Genomic DNA, 19558 nt, shown 5'->3' on the forward strand with positions numbered 1-19558 from the left:
CACCCCGCCATCATGTGGTTTCCTACTAGTTTCTTTATCAGCTATGGTTTCAGAGAAAAAGCTTTTTGTTTATTTTAGTGGGCGGCCGCCATAGCTGAATGAGAAAAGAGGCCTTCTGGTAATCAGAAGTTCACCGGTTCGCCTCCCGGCTCCAGTGTGTATGTGTCGAAGTGCCCCTGAGCAAGACGCTTAACCCTTGACTGCCCCCCCCCCCCCCCAGCACTCATCATGACCATCTGAGCAGCCATCAGCTGGGTGAAGCTGAAAACTGAATTTCCCCCACGGGATTAAGAAACATTATATACATGTAGCCCATCTGATCCCCATGAAATATAGAGAAGGGTTCCAAGTTCTTTTTAATTCTATTAGTTTGAGTTTTAAAGTAATTAATCCCAAATAGCACTTTAACTGAAAACCTTAATTACACCTCTTAAAGTGAAAACCTTAGTAATAACTTTTTAAGTAACTTAGACAGACACCTGGACATGAATTTTAAGGGTTTTAGTAATGAAATATAGTTTTAGGGAAAAGGGGAATGGATAAAGTAAAATAACAAATGGTCTTTCATCAAAAAAGGCAATAAAGTGCAAAAAGAAAATACAGTAGTCTATTTAGTGTAAACAGAATAAGCCAACACTCAGTTACTCTTCAAATAACTATTTAGAATCACATTCAATGTTTCACCAAATACCTCAGTGCACTGTAGTTACTTAATAACCTAAGCCGGCATCTAATTGAAAACAAACAAAACCCAACCCACGTTGCAGGCCTGTTCACCGTCGTGTCCAGAAGATGGCGTCCTCGCGCACGGAATGATTACTCACAGTAAGACGTTCTTTTCTAACAGTTCCACACACAGTTCCAAAGGCAGACGTGATGCTCCGACGACGAGTCTAAAGTTTCCAAACTTAGCTCCACAGTCTTTTAGTAGGATAGAATAAGTCCTTATAATCCTTCTCTTGGATGTACAGGGTCCTCGCTCTCTCCTCTGAGAACAGCTGCTTGCTGGTTTAGCAACGCTACCAGGCCGGCTAGCTGTGGCTAACTAGCCGGCTATGCTAACACTGTGGGCCAATCTAGAACGCAGCTAGCTTTAGCTAGCTAGCTGCTAAACAAACACTCGCTGAGAACGACAGTCACAATCTTGCTGAATGATCCTGGCACTCCACAGTTCAGTCTTAGTCTTCTTAGTGATATGTCATCACACTCGTGACTATAAGACTGTCCAACATAAAACCGCTTGTCACGTTTCTATTTATATATGTTTTCATTCATTCACTCGCTTCTTATCACCGGCATCTCGTCTCTTTGATCTCTACGTTCCGTACTGTTTCCTGTCTCTACTTCCCATCACATGACTACTCCTTCACTCCCTGATTGGCTCTGCCTCTTCTTCTACGACAAGTGAAACAGTCGAGTACCAAAAACATCACAGTTGCGTATCAAAATAAAAGTATAAAATAAACCTACAGCTAAACACAATACTATAGGTAAATATAACACTTTCTTTTAAGAATAAACCTTAAGGTCACAATATAGCAAAATCACATGAAACAATAACTCTTTCACAGTATATTTAAGTGTAACAAACCTTTTCAAATAATGACTCTTTTATTTAACCCAAAATAATAACAGGGTTACATCCTCCCCCTTTTAAATGTCTGATGTCCTCATCAGACTCAATCAATTGGGCATAACTGAAAGGTTGGCATGTAAGCAAGCTTACTTTAACTCTTCCCAATCTTAATCACAACCCCCCCATGAACAATAGTAAGGGGTTCTTCACTGGCCCTACCAGGCTTGTCATAGGTTAATCTCATAACTGGTTTAAGTGATCTTTTGGGCCTAGTTCGTTTAGGAGGGACTCCTATTTTAGTGCTACTAGACTGCCTTCTATCATCCTGATCACTTGAAACTGGTTCAGGCTCTGATTCGGTGTCTGGGATATTATGAGGGGTATTGTCTCTCATTGTAGGGGACTCTGGCTCTGATTCGGTGTCTGAGATAGTACGAGGGGTATTGTCCCTCATTGTAGGGGGCTCTGGCTCTGAAGAACTGTCACTTGCTGACTCTGAAGGACTGTCACTTGCTTCCATCTGGACTTCACTCTGGCTGCGACATGTAGAATCAGTTTTTTCCTGTCGGGGCCAGATCTCTTCCAGGTAAGTACGGTAGGGCCTCCGCAGAGGATACTCCAGATCAGATTCCGACTCTGAGGTTGATTCACATTCTTGTTGCACTATGTGATCAGAGGCTTTGCTCTTACTCCGAACTTGAGCTCGAGTTCTAGGTCTGGAGGGCAAATCTTCATCTTTGTCCAACACTGGCATCCGCACCAGCTCTCCTACGGGCAAGAGATGATCTCGGTGCAGGGTTTTCAACTTGCCCTTCCCGTTCTCAGGTTTCAACTTGTAGACAGGTAGGTTTGGCATTTTCTCTGTGACCACATAGGGAATTTCACACCAGCGATTCTGGAGCTTGTGTTTCCCAGTAAAGGCTAGGTTATTGAGCAACACACGGTCACCAGGCTCTAGGTTTTGACACCTCACTCTCTTGTCATATGCCTTTTTGTTGCGGAGGTGGGACTTGTTCGAGGCTTCTTCGGCCAACTGATAAGCCTTCTGCAAATCTTGCTTTAGCTTGGTGACATAGGATGAGTGTTGACGTTCTCCTTTATCATCAGGCTGGGTGCCGAAGCACACATCAACGGGGAGTCTGGCTTCTCTCCCGAACATAAGGAAGTAAGGGGAGTATCCTGTGGCATCATTTGTGGTGCTGTTGTACGCATGCACTAGATGTACAACATGTTGACTCCACTGTCTTTTCTTTTCCTGGTTCATTGTGCCCAGCATGGACAATAAGGTCCGATTGAACCGTTCCGGCTGGGGATCACCCTGGGGGTGATAGGGGGTCGTTCGGGACTTTCTTATGCCCATTATCTTCAGGAGTTCTTTGATCAATCGGGACTCAAAGTCACGTCCTTGGTCAGAATGGATTCTAGTGGGTAGCCCATAATGAACGAAGTACTTTTCAACAAAGATCTTGGCGACTGTGAGAGCCTTTTGGTTCTTGGTAGGGAAGGCTTGGGCGTACCTCGTGAAATGGTCAGTTATGACCAACACATTGCTGATTCCTTTTGAATCTGGCTCCATTGAAAGGAAGTCGATACACACGAGGTGCATGGGTCCATTACTGACTATTTGATGTAGGGGAGCAGCTTTGTGTGCAGGGGCTTTCCTCAGAATGCACTCTCCGCAGTTTTTGACATACTGCGCGACACTGGCAGCCATCTTTGGCCAGTAGAACCGGCTTCTTATCATGTCGGTAGTTCTTTCAGCTCCCAAGTGACCAAGGTCATCATGAAGGGACTTCAACACTACTGATCTGAACTCAGCTGGCAGCACGAGCTGATGACTCTGTTCTCCAGACTGTCTTTGGCTCAAACGGTGCAGTAATCCATCCTCCATGACCAACTTCCCCATTTGTCTTTTCATGGCTGAGACATCAGGATTAGACTCTACATCATCTGTCCACTTCCCTTGCTTCACTGCATGGATGGTCAGACCTATTACTGGATCTTGGCCTTGAGCCAGGATCAACTCCTGTCTGGACAACTGGCCTAATGTGTTCAGCTGCACCCGCATAGGGAAGGCATACACATCTGGCACACACTCAGGGGATGCTCCAAGTTGTTCTACATATTTGGGAGAGGCTTGAGGGGATCCAAGGACACCAACCTGCTGGCATATGGACTTGACGCCGGACTCGGATATACTTTTCCAGTCTGCATCTTCTTCTCTTGGCGCCAGTCTTGACAACAGATCAGCATCAATGTTGTTTCTGCCAGGTCGGTAGATGACGTCAAAGCTGTAGACTGACAAATCCGACAGCCAACGATGTCCATGGGCATTGAGCTTGGCCGAGGTAAGGACGTAGGTCAGCGGATTGTTGTCAGTGCGTACTGTGAAACGGGCTCCATATAGATAGTCGTGGAACTTCTCCACAATGGCCCACTTGAGAGACAAGAACTCTAACTGATGTATGGGGTAATTTCTTTCTGAAGGGCTCAGTTTTCGGCTGGCGAAAGCCACTGGCCTTAGACCTTCTGGGTAGTCTTGATATAGAACTGCACCAAGTCCTGCGAGACTGGCATCCACATGCAACACGTAGGGCTTGCTGGGGTCAGCGAAAGCCAGAACTGGAGCATTGGTGAGACAGTCTTTGATCTTTTCAAATGCTTCTGTGCACGCTTGATCCCACCTCTCTCCGAATGGTTCACGCTCATCCAGGTAGACTTCACTTTTCCCCTTCTTTGGCTTCCTTCCCTTCTGCGTGGGAGCGTATCCCTTGGTTAGCTCAGTTAGGGGACGGACAATGGCTGAGTAGTTGTGAATAAATCTGCGATAATATCCACAGAAACCCAAATATGATCTTAGAGTCTTTAGGTTTATGGGTCTGGGCCAGGTGGTAACAGCCTCGACCTTGCTGGGATCGGTAGCGACACCATCAGCTGACACGATATGACCCACATACTTGACCCTGGTCTGACAGAAGATGCATTTGTCAAGGGAAATCTTGAGCCCGACCTCTCTGAGCCGGTCCAGGACTTTTATGAGCCTTGACTCATGTTCTTCCAACGTCTTTCCAAAGATAATCAGGTCATCCAGATAAACAAGCACTTGGAGGAGGTTCATATCTCCGACTGCCTTTTCCATTAATCTTTGGAAAGTCGCAGGTGCTCCAGTGATCCCTTGAGGCATTCTCTCAAACTCATAAAAGCCCAGAGGACATATGAAGGCCGTTTTTTCTTGGTCCTCCTCCTTCATGGCGATTTGGTAGTAGCCACTCCTTAAGTCTAAGACAGAGAACCACTTGCTGCCGGTTAGGCAGTCCAGCGCCTCGTCGATCCGGGGAGTGGTGTACTGATCAGGGATCGTGCGGCTATTGAGTGTGCGGTAGTCTATGCACATCCGTACTGCTCCAGTTTTCTTCCTGACCACCACTATCGGGGAAGCGTATGGACTTCTGGATTCCTTGATGATGCCTGCAGCCAATAGCTTCTGTATATGACTCCTCACATCATCGATATCTGCAGGAGCAAGGCGTCTGGAGCGCTCGCGGAAAGGTCGCGCATCTGCCAGGCGAATAGTGTGCTCCACATCTTTTGCTAGCCCCACATCTAGTTCATGTAGGGAGAATACTTCTGCTCTCTCAGACAGTTTCTGTCTCAGTCTTGCTTTCCACTCTTCGGGAGCAGGTGAGTCCCCAAAGTTGAGCAGACTGATGTCAAACTCTTCAGAGTCTGGCTGTTGCTTTGACATTGCTGTGACTACATCAGTGGTACACAGGCAGCCGACAATGGACCCCACGGGTATGGTTGTGTCTTTGAGGGATTCATTCTGGAGGATTACAGTGAACTTGTTAACATCAACTGCATGGCTTGGAATGACTATGGGCTGCAACAGCACACCTGCAGGAAGGGGGCTTGCGGAGAAGGCTTCGACCATCAGGATTTCATCCGGTAGTGGCTCATTTGTTTCAACTATACAAATGACTTGACAGCTGCGTCCAGCAGGTATTCTCAAAGGACCAGGGCCCTGCCACTTTACACATCCCACTTCATCATCGTTTTCTTCTGGGAGCAATTTTGAGGGCTCTGTGCAGGTGCTTTGGACGGCCATTGTTTGAGCCATATATGTCCCCGACATGTCTTCACACAGCTGTGCGAGTCGTTTGGGAAGACTGGCTTTAGCATTGGTCCCCAGGATCACAGGTGTCTTGTCGGGACCTGCGGGGTCAGGGCAAATCAAAGCCAGGACTGACATGGTGGTCGGAGCTCCTGTCACTTTCTTCGGAAACTCTATATCGACCACTGCATAGCCAAGGTACGGGTAGCTAGAGTCACTTAGGCCCCAAATATCCAGTCTGCTCACTGGGTGGATCTGGACATCGGACAGGTGCTGCTTATACCAGGACTCGAAGATGATGCTGACACGTGAACCACTGTCTAACAGTGCGTCACACAGGTGGCCATTGACTTTTAGTGGCTCCAATGACGGGGGCCCTATTAAGCCTTCTGGTAGGTCTGTTGTCTTGTGAAAATCCAATGCACTCTTCCTGGCTAGGCAGTCCACATTAGGTTCAGCCTCAGCACTGGCGGACTGTGAGTCATTAGCTTTAGCCTTTTTGAGAGCTCCAACAAGCTTTTGGATCACTTTGCTTGGATTCTCAGCATTCCTGCACTTTCCGGCAATGTGTCCATTCTCCCCACACCGGTAACAGATGTAGTCAGCTGAGTCAGTTGATCGTCTGGTTGGGGTGTTGGGTGCAGGATGGTTACTGGGTGCAGGACTGGTGCTGCCCACGGTCATCACGGTTGATGAGGCCGCAGCTGCAGTGAACGTTTTGGAGTTCATTTTCTGTGTTAAATGCCTCACTTGTTTCCTGAGGGCAATTACTTCAGGGTCTTGACTAATCTCTGTGTCTTGTACTGGGACATCGGGTGTCTCAACCCTTTCTTCTGAGACTGGGTGGTTTTGTGTCGCCAGTGTAGCAAACATGGACTTTATTTCTTTAATCTCAGCTCTTAGGGTTTGTATTTCTGACTTGCTTTCAGCCTGTGGTTTGGCATAGACTGTGCGCACTGAATGGTTTAGCTTAGCTTTAGAAGCTTCATACTCCTCTTCTGTGCGGATGTCCCGCAGCAGTTGAAGGAATGTTGGAGGGTTGTCCTTCTTTTCCCTCAGTCGCAACTGGATTAACATCAAGTCAGCATCTACTGCCCCTTTAAGTAGTTGCTCAACTCTGGCTCTATCCATACCGCTGGCTGGAAGACCACCTCGTTGTACGACTTTGGACAGACAGCACTCTAATCTTCTTAAGAACTCTGACAGTTTCTCTCCCGGCTGTTGGCGCTGCAGACGGAAAGAGAAATATAAATCATCTCCTGATTCGGCCAGTCCAAATGCACTCTCTAGTGCTTCCAAGCATTTGTCTGGGGTGATATCTGGGTCAGGTAATCGCACAGCCTTCACTACTTCAAGTGCCTGCCCCTTTAAGCTTTCCATTATCCTCCTGCGTTTCTCTTTTGGTGGACAATCACTCTCCTCCACCATCAAGTAGGCCTGCTCCATCCAATGGTCGAACTGCTCTTCCCCGGCTGGAGTAGGTACAGTACCTGAGAACACACGCAGGCGCCGGTATCCTCCACTCTCAGGAGGTGGCTTTCCTGTTTTATCTATCAGGTCGCCAACAGCACGGAGTATGGACTCAACAGAGGAGGGGACTGGCTCTGGCCCTGGGCACAAAGCCTGCACGTCTCCCATAGACTTTCCTTCAGCTGTAAGCAGAGCACTCAATTTACTGTTAAAATCATCTCCAGCAGCTGCTGGGCTCTCTGTCACTGTATAGATTGGCCAGGCTTTTGCTCCTTCCACCGGAACCACTTCAGGGGGAACAGGTGCCTCTTTCACCTTTTCTCTGCACTCACAGAGCACCATGAGCTCATCTCCTGCATCACTAAACATCCTGCCCCTCACACGGACAACTCCAAGGCACTTTATAGTCTGTAGGACGTCTTCTATGGCTGCTATTTCTGTCTTCTCTGGGACAACAGTCAGAAGTGCATAGGCCTCATCTACTCCCTCTCCCCGACACCAGTTCTTTAACTTGTTAGCGAACATCTTGTGTTTGGTTTTGACTGCTAGTTTAAATTAAATTGACTGCTGGTTAGCACTACTTTTGCATTTTTTTCTTCTTTAAACTATTTATTGGGAATTAAAATTGACTTCTGTCTCAAAACATAATAGATCTCAGTGGTGCCTCCATTTATGTAGCACATCTGATCCCCATGAAATATAGAGAAGGGTTCCAAGTTCTTTTTAATTCTATTAGTTTGAGTTTTAAAGTAATTAATCCCAAATAGCACTTTAACTGAAAACCTTAATTACACCTCTTAAAGTGAAAACCTTAGTAATAACTTTTTAAGTAACTTAGACAGACACCTGGACATGAATGTTAAGGGTTTTAGTAATGAAATATAGTTTTAGGGAAAAGGGGAATGGATAAAGTAAAATAACAAATGGTCTTTCATCAAAAAAGGCAATAAAGTGCAAAAAGAAAATACAGTAGTCTATTTAGTGTAAACAGAATAAGCCAACACTCAGTTACTCTTCAAATAACTATTTAGAATCACATTCAATGTTTCACCAAATACCTCAGTGCACTGTAGTTACTTAATAACCTAAGCCGGCATCTAATTGAAAACAAACAAAACCCAACCCATGTTGCAGGCCTGTTCACCGTCGTGTCCAGAAGATGGCGTCCTCGCGCACGGAATGATTACTCACAGTAAGACGTTCTTTTCTAACAGTTCCACACACAGTTCCAAAGGCAGACGTGATGCTCCGACGACGAGTCTAAAGTTTCCAAACTTAGCTCCACAGTCTTTTAGTAGGATAGAATAAGTCCTTATAATCCTTCTCTTGGATGTACAGGGTCCTCGCTCTCTCCTCTGAGAACAGCTGCTTGCTGGTTTAGCAACGCTACCAGGCCGGCTAGCTGTGGCTAACTAGCCGGCTATGCTAACACTGTGGGCCAATCTAGAACGCAGCTAGCTTTAGCTAGCTAGCTGCTAAACAAACACTCGCTGAGAACGACAGTCACAATCTTGCTGAATGATCCTGGCACTCCACAGTTCAGTCTTAGTCTTCTTAGTGATATGTCATCACACTCGTGACTATAAGACTGTCCAACATAAAACCGCTTGTCACGTTTCTATTTATATATGTTTTCATTCATTCACTCGCTTCTTATCACCGGCATCTCGTCTCTTTGATCTCTACGTTCCGTACTGTTTCCTGTCTCTACTTCCCATCACATGACTACTCCTTCACTCCCTGATTGGCTCTGCCTCTTCTTCTACGACAAGTGAAACAGTCGAGTACCAAAAACATCACAGTTGCGTATCAAAATAAAAGTATAAAATAAACCTACAGCTAAACACAATACTATAGGTAAATATAACACTTTCTTTTAAGAATAAACCTTAAGGTCACAATATAGCAAAATCACATGAAACAATAACTCTTTCACAGTATATTTAAGTGTAACAAACCTTTTCAAATAATGACTCTTTTATTTAACCCAAAATAATAACAGGGTTACATACATTTCACCCATGATTTGAAGTTAATATGATAGATTTTGTGGCACCGGCGACATATGGAGAGTGTAAAAGAGACAGACAGTAGGAAAGCTGAGAGGGAGACAGTAGGACAGCTGAGAGGGAGACAGTGTAGGAGAGACAGACAGTAGGACAGCTGAGAGGGAGACAGTGTAGGAGAGACAGACAGTAGGAAAGCTGAGAGGGAGACAGTGTAGGAGAGACAGACAGTAGGACAGCTGAGAGGGAGACAGTGTAGGAGAGACAGACAGTAGGAAAGCTGAGAGGGAGACAGTGTAGGAGAGACAGACAGTAGGACAGCTGAGAGGGAGACAGTGTAGGAGAGACAGACAGTAGGAAAGCTGAGAGGGAGACAGTGTAGGAGAGACAGACAGTAGGACAGCTGAGAGGGAGACAGTGTAGGAGAGACAGACAGTAGGAAAGCTGAGAGGGAGACAGTGTAGGAGAGACAGACAATAGGACAGCTGAGAGGGAGACAGTGTAGGAGAGACAGACAGTAGGAGAGTGAGATATAGAACCAGTTGCCTATCCTGACGAATCCGATACGAATCCGTGTTTGTAGTTCTTCTACCCCTCCTCTGTTTTCTCTCTCAAATCTTTCCATCCCTCCCTACCCTTCTTGTCTTCGTACTCCCTTCTTCCTTCCTTCCATCCTATATCATTCCTCTCCTTATCTGTCCTTCTCCTGGCCTCTTCTCTTTTCCTCCCTTTTACATTTAGTTGCCCTCGGTTGAAAACCTTGTATGTCCAAAACGGTTCCTTTTTTAATTCTTACTTTAAGAAATATTAAAAAAATAGCACATATCGGTCAGAAACCTCTCATCTCCATGTTTAAACTTTGTGTTTTTTCATAAATCAACGCCCTACCTATCGTACACAGCGTCACACAAAAGCGGCAAAAGAAGCAGATCTACAAGCTCGAAACACTGCGTGAAACTACACGTTTTGAGCTTGTAGATCTGCTACTTGGGCTATTTTAAAATTTGAATCCTGAAAAGTAACAGTTATGAGGTTTCCACCCGACAGAGACGATATACAACCTTGTATACAGCATCTGCTTATGTATTAGTATCACTTTTTTTATATTAATGTTATATTATCATTAAAATGTTAGTGTTTGGGGGCCCACTTGCAATACCCTCGCGGACCACAGGTTGAGACCCACTGGTTTAGTTGATTTAGTCGACTGGATGTTGAGAATAAACTTTAGAAGATGAAGGACTTTGGAAATGTTTTGACAAGATATTATCTTTCCCTCTCTCTCTTTCTCTCTCTCTCTCTCTCTCTCTCTCTCTCTCTCTCTCTCTCTCTCTCTCTCTCTCTCTCTTTGTCTGTCTCTCTCTCTCTCCCGCTCTCTCTCTCTCAGCTCTTCATTCCCAAGCCTTGACTCCACGGTGAATCCACACAGAATGTTCTAAGGTTCAATTAGTTCAGACACGCCTCATTTTCTTTCCCAATGGCTGGCTACTACACCCTGTCCTTAATCTCTCTCTCTCTCTCTCTCTCTCTCTCTCTCTCTCTTCTCTCTCTCTCTCTCTCTCTCTCTCTCTCTCTCTCTCTCTCTCTCTCTCTCTCTCTCTCTCTCTCTCTCTCTCTCTCTCTCTCTCTCTCTCTCTCTCTCTCTCTCTCTCTCTCTCCTCTCTCTCTCTCTCACACACACACACACACACACACACACACACACACACACACACACACACACACACACACACGATGCCTGAAGCTGATCAGTCAGTCAGGAAGTTTGAGGTTTCCTGTGGACCATGAGCATTATGTATTTCCTGTCTCTGTACTGTGTGTGTGTGCGTGTGTGTGTGTGTGTGTGTGTGTGTGTGTGTGTGTGTGTGTGCATGTGTGTGTGTGTGTGTGTGTGTGTGTGTGTGTGTGTGTGTGTGTGTGTGTGTGTGTGTGTGTGTGTGTGTGTGTGTGTGTGTGTGTGTGCACGTGCATGAGATTGAGAGACATGTACATGTATGACAGCGTAACTGTGTGTGTCAGAGAGAGAGAGAGAGAGAAATGTGTGTGGGTGTGTGCGTGAGATGTACTGTACGTGAAGTCAGTGCAACTGTGTGTGTGTGTGTGTGTGTGTGTGTGTGTCTGTGTGTGAGAGAGAGCGAGAGAGTGCGCACGTGCGTGTGTTTGTGTGTGTGTGCGTGTGTGTGTAATTACAAGAGAAAGCCAAATCAAAGGAGGAGGGGGTAGAGCGAGATAGACATCACATCACAGAGGAGAAAATGAGCGAGGGAGGAGAGAACAAGAGAAAAGATAAATAAAACGACAGACAGACGGCTGAACAAATGTTCCTCAGAGTTTATCTGACACTGGGGAGGTCGAGGGAATTGCGTTCATTCAAGACAAAAACACTCAACGCCTTTTGGAGTAAAGTCAGCGCAATTTCTTATTTTTCATATTTTTTTATTTTAAGAGGCAGGTCTTTTAAAAGCAGAACTCAACTCTTGAGTGTGATCTCATCTCTGGATTATGTACCGTTGTTCGAATCCATGATAATTTGATAAATCGAGGCAGAGTGGACCAGAAAACATGAACGTAAACAGTACGGCTGCATCATGGCCTACTTTAGAACCAGTGTCCAGATGCTGTCATTAAGCCCAGCCTACGCTGTGCTTGGCTACTTAAGTGGAACTATTTGACCACAGCCTGTTGGTTGCAAACTGCTGCAAAACCACATGGATCTGTTAGCAGGTACAGCTAACATGCTGATGGAGAGCTCTGCCATCCAGACAATCAAGAGGTTCAGCTTCAGCAGGTACAGTAGGTGCACTGTCAAATCCTCAGTGTTAGTGTAAGTCTGAGAGCGTGCAAATGGTCCATTTGGTTCTCATTTGTACGCTCTCAAAGTTACAGACCTGTAAGGGTCCTTTTCCCCCTCCTAGTTGGCAATGACGTAAAACCTATTAAGTAAACAATTAACAATGAAACAAGCAATTAGATTAATGATACATTTTGTTGAATTGTACGTGTGCTCCAGTATTAGTTTTCCTCAATTATTACTTAATCCTGGTTCTGAGACACAAGATTTGCTGTCTGTCTGTCTGTCTGTCTGTCTGTCTGTCTGTCTGTCTGTCTGTCTGTCTGTTTGTGTGACTGACTGACTGACTGACTGTCTGTCTCTCTGTTTGTGTGACTGACTGTCTGTCTGTCTGTCTGTCTGTCTGTCTGTCTGTCTGTCTGTCTGTCTGTCTCTCTGTCTGTCTGTTTGTGTGACTGACTGACTGACTGTCTGTCTGACAGACAGACAGACAGACAGACAGACAGACAGACAGACAGACAGTCAGTCAGTCAGTCAGTCAGTCAGTCACACAAACAAACAGAGAGACAGTGTCTCTCTGTTTGTGTGACTGACTGATAATGTCAAAGACGTGAATGCACCCTGAAGGGAAGTTAATCCTTAATAAACATACAGGGTTTTTTATGACAGTTTTGGCTCAGCATGTTTACAGTGCACGTGGTGTGGTTGTGCATGTGGCTGGTATGAAGGGCAGCAGTGAGAAGTGTGACACAGTAGCTGTGTCCTGAATTCAGGGGCCGCGTCCTTTGAAGGACTCGTTCCCTTAATTGGGACACTCAGCTTGTTAATGTGTGTATGTGGACTGCATGTTGTAGAAGCTATGATTCAGTGACAGTACAGTGGGTTTGGGTTGTGTTGAGGCTCTAACCCATACATGGGCAACTGGCGGCACCTTCACTTAATGGGTTAATATCGGAATACTGATATATTATTGGTTTCAGCTGTTACAATTCCAAACATGCAAACAAAACCCGCTTTAACTTCTACATTAAAGTAGCTTTAAGTAGTATTACAATTCTAATACTTATTTTTTTCCCTAATACGTATTTTTATGTCGAATGTATTTGTATTTAGGTTAATAAAGTTAACAACTAAATGCATTTGAAATTAAATAAAAAGGATTCAGGATTCCAATTCAAAAATGGCAAAAAGAAAATCAGGATTCCAATAAAAAAAATAGCAAAAATAGCAGATCTACAAGCTCAAAACACGTCGCAGTACGACGCGTTTTGAGCTTGCAGATCGGCTATTTTTGCTACCTCAATGTGAAATAGAATGGCGAAGTACGGCATTAATTTAGAAAAAAAAGTTTAAATACGGAGATAAGAGGTTTCTGTACAGTATATGCAATGTGGCCCTCTGGAGTGAGTGTGGAAACATAGTGGCCCTCTGCATCATCAAAGTTGCCCCACCCCAGCTCTAACCTCTAAACACTACTCTTCTCTTCTCTCAAGTCCCCACAACACTTTGTGTTATCATTTTATCCTTAATGTCTTAATGTACCACGTGCTGTTTACATTTCTGACTAATAAAGAATTAAATCAATCAATCAAAAAAAATCTCTCCTCTCCTGGTCCTCCTCAACATCTTTTTCTCCCCCTCTTGATCCCCACAGAACCATGTCGTCCCCAGAGGTGAGCTGGCCCGTGCCGATGCGAGCCATCGGCGCCCAGAACCTCCTAACCATGCCTGGAGGGGTGGCCACCTCAGGGTACCTCCACAAGAAGGGCGGCAGCCAGTTCAGCCTCATGAAATGTGAGTTCTTCTTCTTAACCACTTCGTAAACTGGACCCGAGTTGGCTCTGTACTTGGACCGCTTCTTTCGGTCCACACACCATATCTCTTTGCCCAAAATAGCCGATCTACTGTACGACGTGTTGTGAGCTTGTAGATCGGCTATTTTTAGCTAATGTTTCCCCCAGAATATGGATGCTGGGGTTCAAGTGGTTTAATGATGGACCCATCAGATCGATACATTTATTTATTTATATATGTTTTGCTTTTACGCATTTTTTCTCCCCATTTTAGTCGTTATGCCAATTATTTCCCCCCCACAAACATTTCTGTGTGTGCTGTTGTATCCCACTGACTCGCCTAACAGTGAGGAGCCCCTACCGGGAGGACGCAGTCGTAGAGCCTCCGTCCCTACTCTCCCTGCTCCCTGCTGACAGGTCCCCCTTGCTTCCTTGGGTAGGGCTCCCCCCTTGTAAACGAGATAACCATCTCAGAGGGACTCACCTGGTTAAATAAACGAGAAAAGAAAAGAACCCACAGAACAAAGCCTACAAATAGGCACAGGAGGTTGTGCCAACAATAGCTCGTTGGGCACAAGTGGTACTTCCTCAGTGCTTTCAACCAGCTTTCAATCATGAATGTCCTTCCTCTGTCGCAACAGCGTGAGAAGCAGAAAATCAACACAACTCCATCGGGAGGACACTTTACACACCAGACTTTAAAGGGCTAGGACACTTTGGTAGAGGTTTGGGTTGTGTAGTTGCGTACGCTGCCATGATGTAACTCTAAAGGCAAGAAATGAAAACTAATTGCTCCATTGATTAGAAATTTATCATTCTAAATATGCTCCTCACGTGCTGACATCAATTGTACAGTGAAGAGGCTCTGGAGGCTCTCTTTAAGCCCGTAAACGAACGCAAACGAAGCTGATTCGACAATATAGAACATCACCAAACCCAGTACTATTTTCTTTTTCTTTTTTTTATAAAAATGTCAACTTCCTGTTGATTTGACTATTTGACGATCCGGATCCAGATCCGCTGATCCAGTCCGGGATTTCTTCCTAATAAAAACGAGGGGGTCCCCAGCAAAAGTATAGCATCACAATCATTTTAACCACTTAATCCATTTATACGTTGGTTATTCAAAAATAGCAGATGTACAAGCTCACTTAGTGCCGCGCTGCGAGCTTGTACATCTGCTGTTTTTGAAAGTCTTTGAAAAATATCAAAAATCTCTTCTGGGGGTCCCTGGCACAAAACATTTTCAGATAGGGGTCCGTGGCTAAATATAGACCGCCCACAAACAGTTCAGAAACGTAACTTCGGTCGATTATTTCTCCCCTTCAATAATACCAATTGGTATTGTGTTTTGTATACACATTCACAGGTGTGTGACTGGCACCTGAGCATGGGTTCTGCAACTTTTGTCTGTGTTATGCAGAGTGGCACCAAATAATGCTGCCACTGCATAACGGAACACCCAGCTTCCACTTGCCCTATTTGCACAGGCCTTATCCTGAAGGGACAAACGTGGCATCTTTCCATGAGGGCAGTGTTGCTGCTCAGAGCATAACACAAACAAAGTTGCAGAACCCAATGCTCAGGTGTCAGTCACACACCTGTGACTGGCACACACCTGCCAGCCAGCTGGTGTGTGCCAGTCACACACCTCTCAGCAGGTGCGTGCTGGCAGGTCGCTCAAAACGAGAGCGATTACCAACAGAAGGCGTGTCAGAAGCATATTGGGGAATTTTGGCAATTTTTTTTGGGGGGCGCTACCCACACGTTTAGCTGTGTTGCTCATTCCACGAATGCCCGATCCTTACAAGCTGTTTGTTGCTTGTTGTAAAGGTGACTAATCAATGATAAAAATGATGTAAAACACAATACCAATTGGTATTATTGAAGGGGAGAACTAATCAACCGAAGTTACATTTCCGAACTTTTTGTGGGCAGTTTATATCAATAGGGGGTCCTTGACGTGAAAAAGTTACGGTTTACGTGGTTAAATGAATATGAATTGACACAACACTGATGACAGTGCTGTCAAACAAGTCTATGAAGCTATCTATGAAATCTATGAAAAGGTTTAATCTGCAACATAATTGTTTACAATAGGTAGCGGGGGTCCCTGATTCATCTCTCTCTCAGCTAAGGGGTCCTTGGCCTGAAAAAAACGTTTGAAGACCCCTGACCTAAAAGACGTGTGTCCTCTGTGTTGCAGGGCCCTTGCGGTACACCATCATCCACAAAGGCTGTGTGTACTACTTCAAGACCAGTACCTCGCCTTCTCCACAGGGGGCGTTCTCACTCAACGGCTACAACAGGTCAGGCTCAGATAAAGAGTAGTCAATTCCAGTAGTTTTCAACATTTTGACAATAATAATGATAATATTACGCATGTAAAGAGCAATAAAGTCAACGTTCATGTACCTTTTATATTGTAAAGGATATTGAGCTAATGGGGAAATTGTTCTGATTTGATTTTTATAGTCGCTGTCGGGTGGAAACCTTGTGTGTCCAAAACCGTTACAGGAAATGTCAAAAACTAACTTGCGTTCCAAATGGATGTAGTGATTAGACTCTTATTAAGACTTTTTATTGGTTAAATATTTATAAAACCCAAACAGATCCACTACAAATGTACAAATGGAACCAAACAAACCCTTACTGGTCCATTCGGTTAATGAACACTATTGTGTAGAGAAATAAACGTTACTATGATTGTTGTTGTAGCGATGTGTGTTGTTTCACTGGATATGTTGTGTGTGTTGTTTGGATATCAGGTCATGTGTGTTGTTTTGTTTCACAGCATATATTATGTGTCATATTTCAACAGGGTGATGAGAGCGGCGGAGGAGACCACCTCCAGTAACGTGTTTCCTTTTAAGATCATTTACTTCAGCAGGAAACACAGAACCTGGTTCTTCTCTGCAGCCAGCGAGGACGAGAGGAGGGTGAGCAGCAGTACATTATATACACTATGTTGTTGCTGTCGGGCAGAAACCTCTTATCTCCATATTGTAACTTTTTGAGTTTTTTCGTAAATTAACGCCCTACTTGATAATACTACGCCGTCACCCAAAAGCATCAAAAGTACTTTTGCTATTTTTGAATTTGAATCCTGAAAAGTAACAGTTCTGGACATATGCGGTTTCCACCCGACAGAGACGATATACTCAACGCTGTCTCACAAAAAAAAAGTCATATTTTGACATTTTGACCAAACGTCAACATGTGCCTTGAAGGGGGGGCAAAAAAGTCACAACATGACTTTTGGGGAATATATTATTTACGATTCTGTCCCTATCGGGACATAACTCGGACAACGCTGAGTTAGTTACTTAAAACATAGCTAGCAATTTTTATTAATTGTTACAGTCATTTTGGAGATGACTGTATGTGCTGCCGAAGTGCCTTTTAGCAAGGCACAGAACCATCCGCTGCTAAGTCAGTGTTCTGCGTTAGAACGTCAACTAATTGTCTGCAATTCTTCCAGAAATGGATGCGATACTTAAGGAGGGAGATCGATCACTACAACGACAGGAGAGATTCACACATCCCCAGGTAGGAGACACAACATTACACATAACATTCAACACAATGTACGGCAATGTAGATTTTAACCAACCATCTGCCTGTGTCTATCTTTGTAGCTGTCTATCTATCTGAATGTCTGTCTGACTTGACAATAATACAGAACCTTCAACATCCATTTTCATAATGACAATGCATACATTTAACTTGTGAGTAAGCAAGTTAACCCATTCAATCCGGGAACGCATCTCTGTCATTTTAGAGATATACTATCTCCGAGTGCCTCGCTTTAAGCTTGTAGATCTGCTATTGTTTTTTAGATCGTGAGGATGTTTGCAAATCTTTGAATATACATTTTTTAAAGCAACATTTGTAACTGTCAAATGTCTCAACAAATGTCTTCCATTTTTCTGAAAAACTATAGTTGCTATATCAGTGGTGCTCAAACTTTTTCTTGTCAAGGACCCCCAAAATGATGTTTTTGGCCGCCGATCCCTATCAAAATATGTTGTTCCAGGGACCCCCCCAGAAGCAAAGATTTGAGTGAAATATGTTGTTTCCAAAAATTTGTATTCAAAGATTTGCAAAAATGTGCACAAATAAAAAAATAGCAGATCTACAAGCTCGTAGCGCAGCACTCAGTGCCGCGTTATGAGCTTGTAGATTGCTATTTTTGAATAGCCAAAGTATAAAAAATAATGGTTGTAGCTCAAATCTAAAATGACACAGATGCGTTCACCGGATTGAATGGGTTAAAAACGATGCCATGACATCAACACAGGGAATGACGGTGTGGTTAATAGGTAAATAGAGTTCAAATCCCAGAGGGGAATCTCTCCCTCCAGATTGTTACGAATTCAGTACCTCTCTAGATAACGCTCCACCCAATGTAGCACCAGCTTTGTCTTAGTTTGATCATGAGCTTTGTCAAGAATCAAGAGGGCTTACCTGTCAATAGAGGTACAAGCGCGGAAATGCAAGTGTGCTAAGGTCTGCAGTACTGTGCTAAGGTCTGCAGTACTGTACTAACATCAACATACAACAACAACAATAACAGCAATGATGAAGATTTATTACGTCATGGGTAAAAGAAAAACTCATGCTTCTCACAGACACGTCAAGGATAAAAAAAACACTATAAAGTCAGTGACGTATTTCCATTGTGGTCCTTGGTCTGAGACAAACACCACATAACAACATAAAACAGGCTAATAAGATAAAAAGATAATAAAGATATATTACCCTCTTGAGGAATGTCTATAGTAGCTCAGTGTCTGGATTCATAGACTGTGCAATAAGCACAGAAACGAGCAATAACCACATTTATACAGTACATTGTTTGCTGGCTCTTATTATATTGCATGTGACGCGTCCTTCAGCCTGCCTCATATTAGTGGGACATGGCAGTTTGGCTGCAAAACACAAAACATGGCTCTCTTTTCATTATACATTCTTGCTGTATGATTCATGTATTTTTTTTTTATCTTCCTGGAACAACAAGTTTGAATTCACTGGCCTACAGTCATGCGTGTGTATAGTAAAGCCCTGACTCCTGAGTGTTAATTTTTTCCATTCATTATCCATTTGTACACTCTGAGAATGTACACAATGTAACCAAATGGACCCATTTGGTTACATTTGTACATTCTCAGAGTTAAATGTAGGGTTTTTTACTTTGGTTAAAATAAGTGTTAAATATCTCTATATTCTGATAGTACTCGTTGCTATAGAGTGTTAGTTCAGTAAAAGGAGTCTCCATGTCTCTCCAGCTCTTTATTAAACAGAAAATGCATTTTCAGTGCTTTCTCCTGATTGGCTTAAATTTTGTCACCTACCTGAAAATGTACTATATTCTGTTTACTAAACATCTGGAGAGACCCCTGTGACCGACAAACGCTCTGTAGCAATGATTACTATCAGAATATAGTACTTTAACCTTTTTAACAAAAAACTACCAAAAAATATCACTTACCTTTAAATTAACTTTCAGGATTTTACTGTGAACACGTCAGACACGCAGACATGCTCGGATTAGCCACCAGGCATGTTATGAATACGTTTAACCACTTAGACCCCAGCATCCTTATTCGCTGGCGACACATTGTGTGAGCTTGTCGATCGGCTATTTTCAGCAAAAGCCTTCCCCACAATGGCGGAAAACAGAAAATACACTAGTACAGAGCCCTGAGGGACACCGGTCAACCATAATGGGGTTTAAGTGGTTAAGTGAAAGGGACCCTAGCATAGAAATGTTTACTTGACTGTGTGGGAACATGACAGGCCAGATGCCAT

The 19558-nt window shown here is 44.0% G+C and overlaps 1 protein-coding gene across 4 annotated transcripts in view; it reads left to right on the top strand.

Annotated features, from left to right (window-relative positions):
• Positions 1–11433: 11433 nt before the first annotated feature.
• Positions 11434–19558, top strand: part of LOC308104040 (uncharacterized protein) — a 383068-nt gene continuing 374943 nt past the window's right edge. For 2 of the 4 annotated variants that reach the window (XM_080454290.1, XM_080454291.1), the window contains exons 1-5: positions 11434–11951; positions 13609–13748; positions 15954–16056; positions 16569–16686; positions 17229–17296. In XM_080454290.1, coding sequence (XP_080310416.1) covers positions 11872–11951; positions 13609–13748; positions 15954–16056; positions 16569–16686; positions 17229–17296 — 509 coding nt within the window. In that variant the 5' untranslated portion in view covers positions 11434–11871. The remainder of the gene's footprint in view (positions 11952–13608; positions 13749–15953; positions 16057–16568; positions 16687–17228; positions 17297–19558) is intronic. The other 2 variants (XM_080454288.1, XM_080454289.1) reach the window with 1 other exon arrangement.

The sequence above is a fragment of the Gymnoscopelus braueri genome (assembly GCF_963280865.1).
Source record: "Gymnoscopelus braueri genome assembly, chromosome: 17".
Lineage (NCBI taxonomy): Eukaryota > Metazoa > Chordata > Actinopteri > Myctophiformes > Myctophidae > Gymnoscopelus > Gymnoscopelus braueri.